We start from the raw sequence: 12,208 nt of genomic DNA, 5'->3' as shown, positions 1-12,208 counted from the left end.
TCGTTGTTTCATATAGCACACTGCAGTTCATCCAGGCTGTCGCACAAGGCTGCGTGTCCGTGTGAGGAACTCTCCGGACGCTGTGGTCTAAGCAGAGCTCTTGGTTCTTCAGCTAATATCGTAGGGAAGAAAACTCGAGCTTCCCGCAGCGTCACTGGCTGGAGATCTGTATGCCCAGCCACAAGACGGACCCAAGTCCTGTAGCAGCTTCAGTTCACCCACAGGGTTTTGGTTTTCCGGTACGGTAATACGTGTTATCTTCCACACTGCCCATACTTTCAGAATGCTGGAGAATCACATCAGCCACAGAGATGCACCAGCGTTAGTGCCGGGCACAGAAGAAGAGGCTGTGACATCTGGAAAGGGGGAGGTCCTTGCGCATGCGGCGGGTTGCAGTACGTTTCTTCCTTCGCTGTACATCAGCAGCTATGGTTTGGTTTTAACACTAGTGTAGTCTTGTGACTCTCAACAACTGTTTCTAACAGGACTGAAAAGCCAAAAAACCTTGGTTCTACTGAAATAATAGCTGAGGTACTGCAGTGCAGATACTAGGCTCTTCAAAAAAAGAAAAAAAAAAAGAAGAAAAAAAAAACCCCACAATAAAAACCACCCCTTATTGCATAGTAATTTGCAGATGTAAACTGAACTAAACTGCAGTTTCTCCCTCTGCACAGTATAGCATCCACTGCCAATAGATCAGTTCGTTCACAATTGATGGAATAATTATATACATAACAAAGCATGTAGTAAGAAAATAAATCATAAAGCAATTCATGGTAGTATAGTTTAATTAGGAGTCAGTCTATCCTTTTTCTTAATTCTGCTCTGACACTATATATATATAGACACACACATATATATATTAAAAAAAGCAAACCCATCCTTGTTTAAAGGCTTCTCCCCGACCTCGCTGCACTGTCACATACCAAACCGTCATTGACATTAGCATGTTCTGGGGCTGTCTCCGCAGCATCGGTGGTGAGTGTGTGAATCAGCTGTTCTGTGAACTTCCAACTGTGTGAGTTATGAATACTGTAAATGAAGTGTCTACAAGCTGAGTGTATTTATTCAGTTTTTCCAGCTTTATTTGTTGTGGAAAAAGTAACCTCAGCCAACATTATACCCACAGCAGCTGAGCCAAAATAAAAAAGGTGCTCTTGAGTAGTAATTGTAATGTTATCGGCGGTGAGTACAGTTTAGCAGTTTACCTACACTGTAACAGTTCACTATAAAGCAACAGATCTTAAATATTTTTGCAAGTATTTAGAATTTTTCTGAGGGTGTGTGTGCAAGAGCTCTGCCCACAGCATGGCCTTTCTTTTTAGGAGCGTAGGCCGAGTGGCACTGATGTGTATCAATAGGAATCTTTGTCTCCAGCGGCTGCAGAAGCTAAAAATCACAGCGCTCCCTCCAAACATGGCTGGGTGGAAGACTGCCAAATGTTCAGGCAGCTTGAAGAACGTCTACTTCCAATGAAACAGCATGTGAAAGAGCAAATTAAGATGGAAGGAAGCAGAAGGGTTCAGGTTCTAATTAGCCTGTTCTCTTGTGTTCATCATGAGATCATGGTGCAATCCTTCCCACCCATATAAAAACATTAGTTTTGCCTGTATCCCTTTTCTTTGTCCTTGAGATGGCCTCCAGGGGTGATAAAGTGAGAGTCATACGATCCACCTGGGGTGGAACTGGAAATGGTTCTTAACAGACCCAGCTGTTTCTGAAAGGCAACAGCCTAGTACACCAGGAGGTCAAAGAAACAGTAACTGCTTAAATAGCGAAGGCATGTATGAGGAGTATTTGCAGCTGAATCTTAGTATATAATTTTGTATTTCCCACAAAAATGATTAAATACCAAATTTCATGGTATTTAATAATTGCCATGGTATAAGTTACTGCTGTAACTCATTGTAGTCCATCATCCCCTCACTGTTATTTTCTGTAAAAAATTTATTTTGTTCTTCTCAGACTGCATAGAACAGCTTGATTTAGAGTGGCGTACAGTTCATTTACAGACTCTTTTCAGATCAATAATTATTTAATTTCCAGCTACAGAGGTTACAATCAGGTTATATAAACTATTGCTGGTTCAGGCTAACCTTCCATTACCATCAAAGCAATCAGCTGGTGAATCTTACACATACAACAAAGAACCAACAGCACAGAAAGCTTAAATGAGAATGGTGCAGAAATTAAAAAACTGACACAATTCCCTTCAAAGAATTACTAACATTTTTTCCAATCAGACTGCACAGGTATTAAAGTGCAAAACCATTTTTATCAATTAAAAAAACTCACAAAGCTTGAGTGTGTACATGTTTAGCCACACACTGGAACACATTTATCATTTTTGTTCTCAGAATTTTCATTGTAAAAAATCAGTTTATCTGTTTGAGTAACAGTACTTTGCAGTGGTAGCAAGAAAGGATATTCACTTCTGTGCATTTATGTTGAACTTTCTCTCTTGCGTTCTGAAAAAAAAATTCATTCTAGTGCACTCCTTCAACAGGAGAGAGGCCGCACCTAACTCAGTCACCGATTTGAGCCAGAGTATTCACTAGGTTGGAGAGGTGGTTCTGAGGATAATGAAAAAGGGAAGAAACTGTTTTATAGCAACTCTCCCCGTATATCATTAAATACCAAAACTAAACTAAAAGGTGACCTACAAAGCAAATGTTATTAGAGCCTTGTGTTTTAACGCTGTGGGCTCGAAGCCGATACCTTTATACAGTGTGTCTTGGGTGACTGTAGAGGAAACATCTTTGCAGATGACACATATGTCCCTAACCGTGGCAGCCACGGACAGGGAAGGTGTCGTTTGTAAACAACTTTAACACGTTCGGCACTCAGAATAATGTCTTGCACACTAGAGCTTCCTCCTCCTTTTGAGCCCAATCAGCATTAGAAAAAGTTGTAAATTTTTAGGCAAGCTGTTGCGAAACTAGATGCATTAATTTAAATCATGTTTTGCTAACGTTTGGGGGGATGATGAACCGATTCAATGAGCGTGGATGCACACCCACACCCCCGTGGCAGGAAGCAGCCATTTCCCACTGGAGGCCTGGGATCCAAAGTTCATCTTTTAATCTGGTTTCTTCTTACCCAGTTCTTGGAGGGAGCGTTATAGTGGGGTTGTTTTGGTGGTTTTCTTCTTTTTAAAGAAAAACAAGGCAGCATAATTATATATTTGCAGTAAGAACATACAGAAAATATAGTTTATTTTCCATGCAGCAGTAAACCTAAATCAGCATTTTGTACCCACGCTTGCATAAACCAACCATGATGTATTATTTACATTGAGATTATCTGGTTGTGCACATTGTTAAGTTTAAATAGATGCCAGAAATTTTATCTAGATGTGCACCTGCCTAGCGCAACGGGCAATCCCAAACTGGTATTTGCTGGGGAGATAGGTTTACAGTCATTTCTTCTCTCCTTTTAAGTACAGTCAAGCAGATGCAGAACTTTGGGTTGATGAGGAATGCATTTTTCACATAATGCCTGTGTGGAGATAAGGAATGACTAAGATAAATAGCAATTAGACAACAGCGTCATCATTCATGTGATCTGTTCAGAATTATATGTCTGTCCTACATCCAGTACTAGCCTCACTGCATAAGAAATACAGACACACACACATCCTAAGGCAATGCAGAGCAACAGACGGTCTCCCTTGAACTGCAGGAACATTTTAAGATGTTTTAAGGAAATGCTGTAGTCTTTATCTGTAGAAAAAATTGAGAAATAATTGCTAAAAGATCATTTAGCTTTCACAACTATATTTTTTTAAACAGTAAGAAAGCAAAGGGCTTTACGGCGTTGGTCACACTTGGGAAGGGATAGAGAGAACCAGAAAAAGCAAATGTGTCTTTTTTTGGACATAAGGTGCAAACACAATATTCACTGACTAGACGATAGTCGAGACAGGAGTGCCCTCTGAGCTAACTTTGAATTGAAGCCTTGTAGCTGTGGTCAGTACGAGTTCAGCTGACGCTAATAAGCCAGTGTAAGACTTAAACTGGTTATTGTACCATAGAACGGTCACGCTCTGCATTCTTTAGGACTCACTCAGAAATTATGCTGAATAGCGAAAATGAGCTGCTAAAGAGGATGCTAGCGCTGCTCTCCTGCACTGGTTTCTGTCCCTCGATTACTCTGTTCCCAGCCTGTGGTGTGGTAGTTGGTTTGGAAGAAGTAAAGAGTACAAAGAATCTCTGGCATAAACAGCTAGTGAGTATTAGGGTAACATTAGCTTGTGCACCAGCAGGGTTTTAAAGCTTTTTTTTTTCCTACTAGGTTACTTGTGATTACAAAAATAAAATTTAACCTTCATTGAGAAGCACAATGCAATGTCTGAGCTCACCCCTGCACTCACTCAGTTATACAGCTTGTAAAACCTGGAGATCTACTTTTCCCCATTCCTCGATTACAAGTTTAGAATACTTTCACTTTTCAAAGGAGAGATGTTCTCACACTGTACAGGGAATTGATGTAATCTGCAGACATCCTCATCTTTAGAGACTTCTTTGAATCAGTAGACTTTATGAAAGATACGAGCAGCCAGTTTTCTCATGCACAGGTAGTATATGATGATAGACAAGGCCAGTCGCTAACTGGGCTTTTCTTACAACACTGGAACAAAGACGGAAGGAGGAAGAATTTAAAACCCTGTAAAACATGGCTTGAGGTGTCTGTTAGTACATTGGTTTATGCTTTCTGCTCTGGGAATGCTAAGAAAGTTGATGTGGTGGACTGATCAGCAGCGAGCCCCGTCTGAGGTGCACGTGCAGAGATGGAACGGGAGGGTGAGATGCTCCTGGGGAGGCGGGCGGTTGGAAGTGGGCTGCTGCTATTGCTATTTCAACCGGACCATCTGCCCTGCAGCCCACTGTCCTCTCCTGGAAAAGAGCTGGGCTGTTCCGGCTGGCTGTGTACGGCCTGCCAGGAGTGAGCTGAGGAGTCTACCTATGCGTTAATAACAGCGAAGAAGGGTGCACACAGCAGCTTTGCAGGAAAGCAAAGCCTGAGCCCAGTGAATAGCATAGCAGGGCTGCAGGAGGCAGTCTCCTTGGTGAATTCCAGGGCATCAGTTGTGACATTTAAGAAGATATAATCTGAACTACACAAATTTTCTTGCTTTCGTTACATGTATTACAGCTGAATTGCCATTCTTGAAAAAACATCCAGTTAGAAACGGACAGCGTTGATGAGGAGAAATGCTATCGGATGTTTTAGAGTGGGACAGAGTTTCTACAGATTCAGTATGTCATTTTGCTTAACAAACCAGTAACGAGAGATACCACACGCAGAGTAACAACTGTTTCCCCATCAAGCTATTACAGTCTTGACTGCAGGCCTACATACTAGATCACTCTGCCAATGTTTTAAAATCAAGTACCTCCGTCCTTCTGATCATACTACCTGCACGTGGCAGCTGGAGAGGCCACACAGCAGACCAAGGGGCTACTTACCTCAGTCAAGGAGCGACTTCAGGAACGCAGAGCTACTGGCAGTCTGGACATACTCTGTGGAGGAGGAAAACCAGTTTTGATAAACACAACAATGGTGTTATTACAGAATTTATGAAAATCCCCACACAAATATGAGTTAAACAAGTTACTGCGGTGGTTAACAGAACCCCTTTTACTTCATACAGTTACTGTATCTCAAAAATAATTTAGAAGATTGCCTTAATTACTTGTGATTGTATCCACATACGCTATATCATTACCAATGATGACAAAGCAGAACAGAATGTGTTATGAGTATTGGAAGCTGGTCCTTCTTTTTTGTTATTAATAATAAAAGAATAAATAAAAATCCGTAAGGACCGTATCAGCAGACCCATATCAAAGATTGCACGAGAGGAACAACCATCCCCTGGGTTCTCTGAGGGGATGCCAAAAAGAGAGGCAACCACACCTGAGCCCCTTACTCAAGGAGGGCAGGGCCAGGGTGAAGGGCTGAGCAGATGGCTGGAAGAAGTGGAGGAAAAGTGTGCGAGGGTAGAAAGGAACTCGGGGAATGAGAACATACGGGGAAGGGTCTGGAAGCAGGTGCATCCGAGTGCCAAGATTTCGGAATGGCTTTCTGCAGCAGATGATCAGCTTTGGTCTCAGTACCCTTCGTGTCTGCTGATGGTTCATTGTGGTGGTGCATTCATACCCCCCCTTTCTGCAGTTTGATTCCACCACCACAAAAGGGTGAAAGGAATTCAGAATTACTCGCTTTATATTAAACATACTGAGAACAACAGATATTTACAGCGGCTTATAGCTAAAAAGACTCCTACTATGAGGAAAGGGGCTGCATATAAACCTTGTTGGAGAGAGGCATCAGAGCCGCTGAAGACACGGGTGGTGGTGGGGAAGATTCTCCTCAGTTCCTCAGTTTTCACGTGGCATGCTGTGATTTCTCCAGCGTCACACGCTTCCTGCACAGGACGTGACGCAGGAGACCTGCCTGTGGATCTGACATGAGGTGCCAGTGACGCTGCCTGGAGCTGGCCCAGACCAAGCCAGAAATTCTGTCATAAGCTAGGTTTCATAAGATTACTCCATAAAAAAGGCATCCAATTCAACTTTGCCTCAGGTACAACTTTTCAGCATTGTACCTAATAAACACCATTTGTTTACACAAAATAAACCCCCACTAACTATTGCTTAAAATAGGAAACTGTGCAGTCTTGCAGGACAAGTAACAGAAAAAGACTGAGATTTAATTACAAGTTGGTTTCTTTGTGCTAAATGTAACTTCCTAATTCAGTCTTTATGAACCCTTTAATCACTGATTGCAGCATTCTGACTACGCAGTACTTAAAGAACCCATACGTGCCAAAGCAACCGTGCCAAGATCTGCACTCCACTCTGAGAAGCTGTCTTAAAAAATGTAAGCTGCCCAGATTCATATAAAAAAGTCATTAACTCAGCTTTCTTTCCAAACATACACCATAATAGCACATTTTGACAAAACAGCCTTATTTATAGCAATATTTATACAGATGGCATTAAGATTTAGATATTCAAGTAACCAAATAATAAGATTTACTACTCATGTGCTCCAAAAACTTACAATGCTTGTTGTAGCAGTTTAAGGTTTTTTCCTATGTGTGTGTGTGTGTGTTTGAGCTAATGAAGATAATGAGTTGCTCTTTAAAAAACGCCAACAAAACAGACCCCCCCCCCAAAACCCTTCTCTCTCTTGATGTTTTTATATGCAGAACTCCTAAGTAAGTTAAATTACATAGAAGCAAAGAGAACATTAGCAAAACTTCTGGATGAAAATCTGTTGTGCCCAGAGCAGCTAGGAAAGGAAGGCATCTGTGGAAGTGACCAGAAAGACGTCTGGGCTGCAGCCGACTGCGGCACCAGCACTAGCTGGGTGCAGGACCAGGCTGCTCTCCTCATCAGCTGAGTGTTTCAGGGTTGCGTAGGGTAAGGCAGCAGCTAGAGAGTCACCAGAAACCTCACCCCTGCGCGGGTGGCTTGGTAGAAGCCTCGCTGCCCTTTGCCAGGGTGTCTCCTGTCCCCAGCCCGCAAAAGCATTAAAAGGGCAGAATCTTCCCAAGTTTCTTTTCGCCTCCTACTTCCACCACCTTTCTTCCCAAAGTTTGACTGCTCTAAAACATTTACAGATCTAAAAAGCAGAGAGAAAAAAAATGTTCACCTGTCAGGTGATATAAAACCAATCTTCTACTAAATGTGCCAGAATAATTTTTCTCCACCTCAACCACAGTTAAAACCTTCAGTCTATTCATTACTGTCTTTTTATAGTATTTTTATTTAATAAAACCTATTAAGACTACCATACAAATCTCTTTACTTATGCTTTTATCTTTTAACTGATCAATTTTTATATTGCTGACATCCCTTCTTCACCATTTGCTCATTTAAAAATTCATAGTATATGAGCTATGTCTCTGGAGAAAACGTCTATAAAATTTGTTACAGCTGGCAAATGTGTATGAGTCAGTGATAGCACATGACTAAATGCTTCACAGAAAATAAAATTTGTTTCTGTAGTAAGCAGAACTGTTTAAATGTTATTTATTTTTATGTTTCAAAGAAAATATATTGTGAAGTGCTGCATTGATTTAATACGCAACAATGTCTGTGTACACGCTGTACAAGGAAAATTTATGAAACCTTTGCACAACTCCTTTAATTGAATTTTCCAAATCTCTCACCACACACAAATAATCAATATCTTCTGCAGAGAAAACCAGTCAGAATTATTACAGTCTTTCTTTTCAATTTTGTTGTCATCAGCACATACAGAGCACCTGGATATTTGTAATGTCTGGATAGCAAGTTATTTACACCTCTTAAACATATAATTGCTACTAAGTGAGTCCAAACTAATGTTTCTTTTCTTTTTTATTTAAAATAATTATATTCATGGGAGAAAGCAGTATTTATTCTCATGTAAGAGTTGCTACGTGTAGGTGTTGAAAGAACTACAATTCTTTTTAATTTTTCATTAAGCTTAATACTCTAAAGTCTAGATCCACTAGAATTAAAAATTAATAGCTACTGCGTCTGTAAAAAGGTACATAGGAAAATAGAGTATAAACACAAGTGTGAAATTCATGAATAAATGTGGCTGACACCTAAATATAAAATGCAGGTTGACAGTTCTATATGTATATACGTCTGAGGCCTATAGTCATATGTTTCATGTGCATTTCTGTATCTGCCACAAAAGTTAATAGCTTAATATTTCATCTACATAGCAGAGGATGTTAAATCATTGGAGAGGTTTGTGTTTTCCATCCAAAAAGCTTATCATTCAGGTGACCTCAGACCCAGACACTTCTCAAATCTCCGGCTGTATTTTAAAATACGCACTCTCAAGGTGCAGGTACAATCCAACAGACCCATAACCTGCTGGGGAACAGTGCAGCATTTGGGGGTCGAACAGAAACCTGTCTGCCAGCTCCTTTGCCTTTCAGTAGCGTTCCTTCAGTAGACAAGATGACTCACTTGTCCTAGGAAAATCACTAGCATTGCAGATTTTGGGTACCGGGCTAAGTGGGTTTTGTTACCTCTTCTGGACCGTAAAGGACTTTGCATGGTTACAAACTAAAAAAAGACCCGCTTGCACAGAATGAGAGAAGATGTACAGTCAAATTTAGCCTGAGTAACAAGAGCTTTTAATCCACACAATACTAATTAGAATACAACACACTCCTTGCATTTTGGGGCAATCCCACAGTTTGTTTTGATTGTAAATGCAGGAGGGCAGAACGATTTCTCTGGGTCTCTGCACGGGGACGTTCAAAATAACTTATGAGTAAGCAAAACATGTGAGTTGCACTAAGTCCTTGAGTACAAATGCACACTCACATGTTCAGCACTGAAGCAGTCAATTCTGTTTTGCTTAATGCAGTCCCATTTACAAGTGTTCACACTGAGGTATAACTTAAAAACATAACCGAGATTAACTTTTCCCCATGTCTGCTTGTAGAAAAGCCTTGTGAGCAGAAGTACAGATAGATCTTCCACACGGAAGAGCAGATGAACAAGGCCAGGCTCCCTCCCGCACCACATAACAAAGTTAGGATTTCTTGAACCTGTCTCACCAACGACATAGCACATAACACTCAAAGGGTCCGCTCACTTCCATCGGCTGGTTTCAGCTCCAAGGAATCATCCACCAATCGGGAATGCGTGCAGTGCATCTGCACAATCTCTCTCGTTCATCTGCCGTGCACCTGCACCTTAAGGGCCTAAGGCGTGCCAGTCACACTGACTGCTCTTCCAGAGGAAATCCTGCAAAGTGCTGCCCGGCTGTAGCCCCTTCGTTCCGCTTTTGGCCTTGAGAAGGCTCTTGGCCTAAGGGCTCTCTGTCCTGTGGTAAAGGCAGGTATGTACTCCATACTGCAGCTGCATTACAGATCTAGTCTGTGTAAGCGTCAGCGCTGGCCTACACAGCCGTGGACATACAGGCTTTCTGGTACCGGGTTGACTGAACTGGAATGCAATTCAGTATCAGGCTTTAGAGCGTATTTTCAGACCTTCAGAAAATATCGATTCTTAACTCAATTTCTGTCTTAGTTTCGCAGCCTTTCTGAGTAGGCCAAGAGGGGAACTCATATCTTGGTTGCATACAGGACTTAAGTGAAAGAGTACGATGATTGTCATAGAATCATAAAGGTTGGAAAAGACCTCTACGATCATCGAGTTCAACTGTCAACCCAACACCACCATGCCCATTAAACCATGTCCCTAAGACCACGTCATCTCTCTTCCAAACACTACGTAGGGACATTAACTCAGAGCAGACATTTCTGACGTGTGGCAAAACATCAAACCTGGCCTTTAGTGTTAAGTTAAGAACTTAAGTAAGCATATCGTTTGCCAACACAAGCTCTAAGTCTCCATCTAGTAATAATCTATTTGAAAAAAAGTCCTTCAGCATCATCTTTGTTGCTTTTGGAGACGATGCACATCACAAAAAGGCTGCTGGAGAAACCTTGTTAAACTTTTGCTGGAAAGAAGCCTAGGATTTAACTGAAAGGACCTTGGTAGAACTAAGGAACTGTTGTTTCTGTCAGCAGCTTTTTCCAAACAGATTAAAAACGTGGAAGAACTGAACTTCAGAAAAGCCTCTATCACAAATGCCTAGAAGTAGTGTTTGCACAAACTAGAGCATATGATTCATCCTTACAGTCAGCTCATGTATCAGTTCTTAAGAAAGTGACCTACAGATTTGCTAGATAAAGAGGCCGTTCCCGATACCTAGGTGCAACCCCTGCATTCATCTCATCGCTTCCCTGAAAAAGGAATATTTTCTGTAAGCAAAGGCAATCATGGTATTTATTCCATTTGCTCTCAAGGAATGGAAACTCTGGAAAGAAACTCAGTTTCTGAATAAATTTACTTGTGAACTCATTCAGTTCACTTGATAATTTCTGCTTCGCCAGTTCATGAGACTTACTTTTCCCAGAAACGGTATAATGATATTTCTTCCATGCAAGTGAATACAAAGTTGGTCTGAGAAAAAATGTTTTTTAGGTTGGGGTTTTTACAGTCAAAAAAATCCACAGATATGTTCCTGAAAATATACATCTGAAGTCTGATGTATTCCCTTTTTCCCCAGAAGATCCCAGAGGAGGAGGAAGGATAGGTGGGAGACAGACGCCCAAGTATGTCTAAAGGTCAACAAATGTATTCTACTTTATTTGAGAATGAGGTAGAAATCTATTGTAAACTTGATTTACCCTCACTCACAGCAACCCACCAGCAGTCCAGACCCAAGCTATTTAGTTGCTTGTACACAAAGACCCAATACAAAGTCCAAACTCAAACCGACATGAATTGGGATAAACTGTGCAATATTGTATTCTTACCATTTTATCTGTTTGAGAAGGAACTCCGCTTATTAAGGAGGCGTCTATATTTTGCAGTGTTTCTGAAATGGGATTTTATTTTTCACCATATATACACAGTCTTCAAAAAATTGGCTTGGCGAGTGGGAACTGAGTATTACTTGGTCCCTAATCTCTCCAGCTTTGCTTTCATTAGTAATTTCAAATGGCGTTAAATGAAAATCCATCTAGTTAACCCTGATCTAGTCTCTTGGAAAGCCACCACTACTGTTGCAGAGAGTGCAAACTTCAGTCACTTGTATTAAAAGCAATATGAAAGTTAGGAATGTTTAGAACTAAACTTAATAGGGGTGATCATATTTGCCCATGGGCTTGGCAGGATGAACAACACAGAAAATAAAGTATTTTTTATTTCATTACAAGATACAGTCTGAAAATAGTTTTCTTTAATGCTGCAAGTATTTGATCTTCTATAACACTCTTGTTTCTTACTTGGACAGCAGACGGAGTCACGGACATAATTTATGTCCATGTTTTTCTTTTTGGGAAGCAAAGTATTACTATAATTTGTAACAATCAGCTTAAGTAGCTTTCCTGTTCAGAATGTTATCTTCACTCCTTGAAGCTCTGAACCTATTAAATTTTCCTTTAAAATATGCGTATTGCAACCTACCCATTTATTCTCAACACACATACAGCATGTTTTGGACTGCAACATACTGACTAGATTTAATCTTTTGGCAGCTGCTTTACACTTTGCTTACATTCTATTCAAAAACATTTTGTTTACTGTAAATGCTAGTCATGGACAAACAATGATGCTATTTTTTATGCTGGTCACACAAAATGATATACTGAGTCCCACATAATGCTGCCCATTAA

At 40.7% G+C, this 12,208-nt stretch overlaps 1 protein-coding gene across 7 annotated transcripts in view; it reads right to left on the bottom strand.

The window, feature by feature from the left end:
- Nucleotides 1-2,016: 2,016 nt before the first annotated feature.
- Nucleotides 2,017-12,208, bottom strand: part of ITGB3BP (integrin subunit beta 3 binding protein) — a 35,404-nt gene continuing 25,212 nt past the window's right edge. For 2 of the 7 annotated variants that reach the window (XM_075155607.1, XM_075155605.1), the window contains 3 exons: nucleotides 6,316-6,459; nucleotides 5,469-5,522; nucleotides 2,478-3,498 (listed from right to left, as the gene is read on the bottom strand). In XM_075155607.1, coding sequence (XP_075011708.1) covers nucleotides 5,470-5,522; nucleotides 6,316-6,459 — 197 coding nt within the window. In that variant the 3' untranslated portion in view covers nucleotides 2,478-3,498; nucleotide 5,469. Of the gene's footprint in view, nucleotides 3,499-5,468; nucleotides 5,523-6,315; nucleotides 6,468-7,225; nucleotides 7,633-12,208 lie in introns of those variants that run through there. The other 5 variants (XM_075155606.1, XM_075155608.1, XM_075155609.1 and 2 more) reach the window with 5 other exon arrangements.

Source organism: Calonectris borealis, chromosome 8 (genome assembly GCF_964195595.1).
Source record: "Calonectris borealis chromosome 8, bCalBor7.hap1.2, whole genome shotgun sequence".
In the NCBI taxonomy this organism is placed as follows: Eukaryota; Metazoa; Chordata; class Aves; order Procellariiformes; family Procellariidae; genus Calonectris; species Calonectris borealis.
The sequence above is the reverse complement of the archived record's forward strand: the minus strand, read 5'-3'. Positions and strand labels throughout refer to the sequence as shown.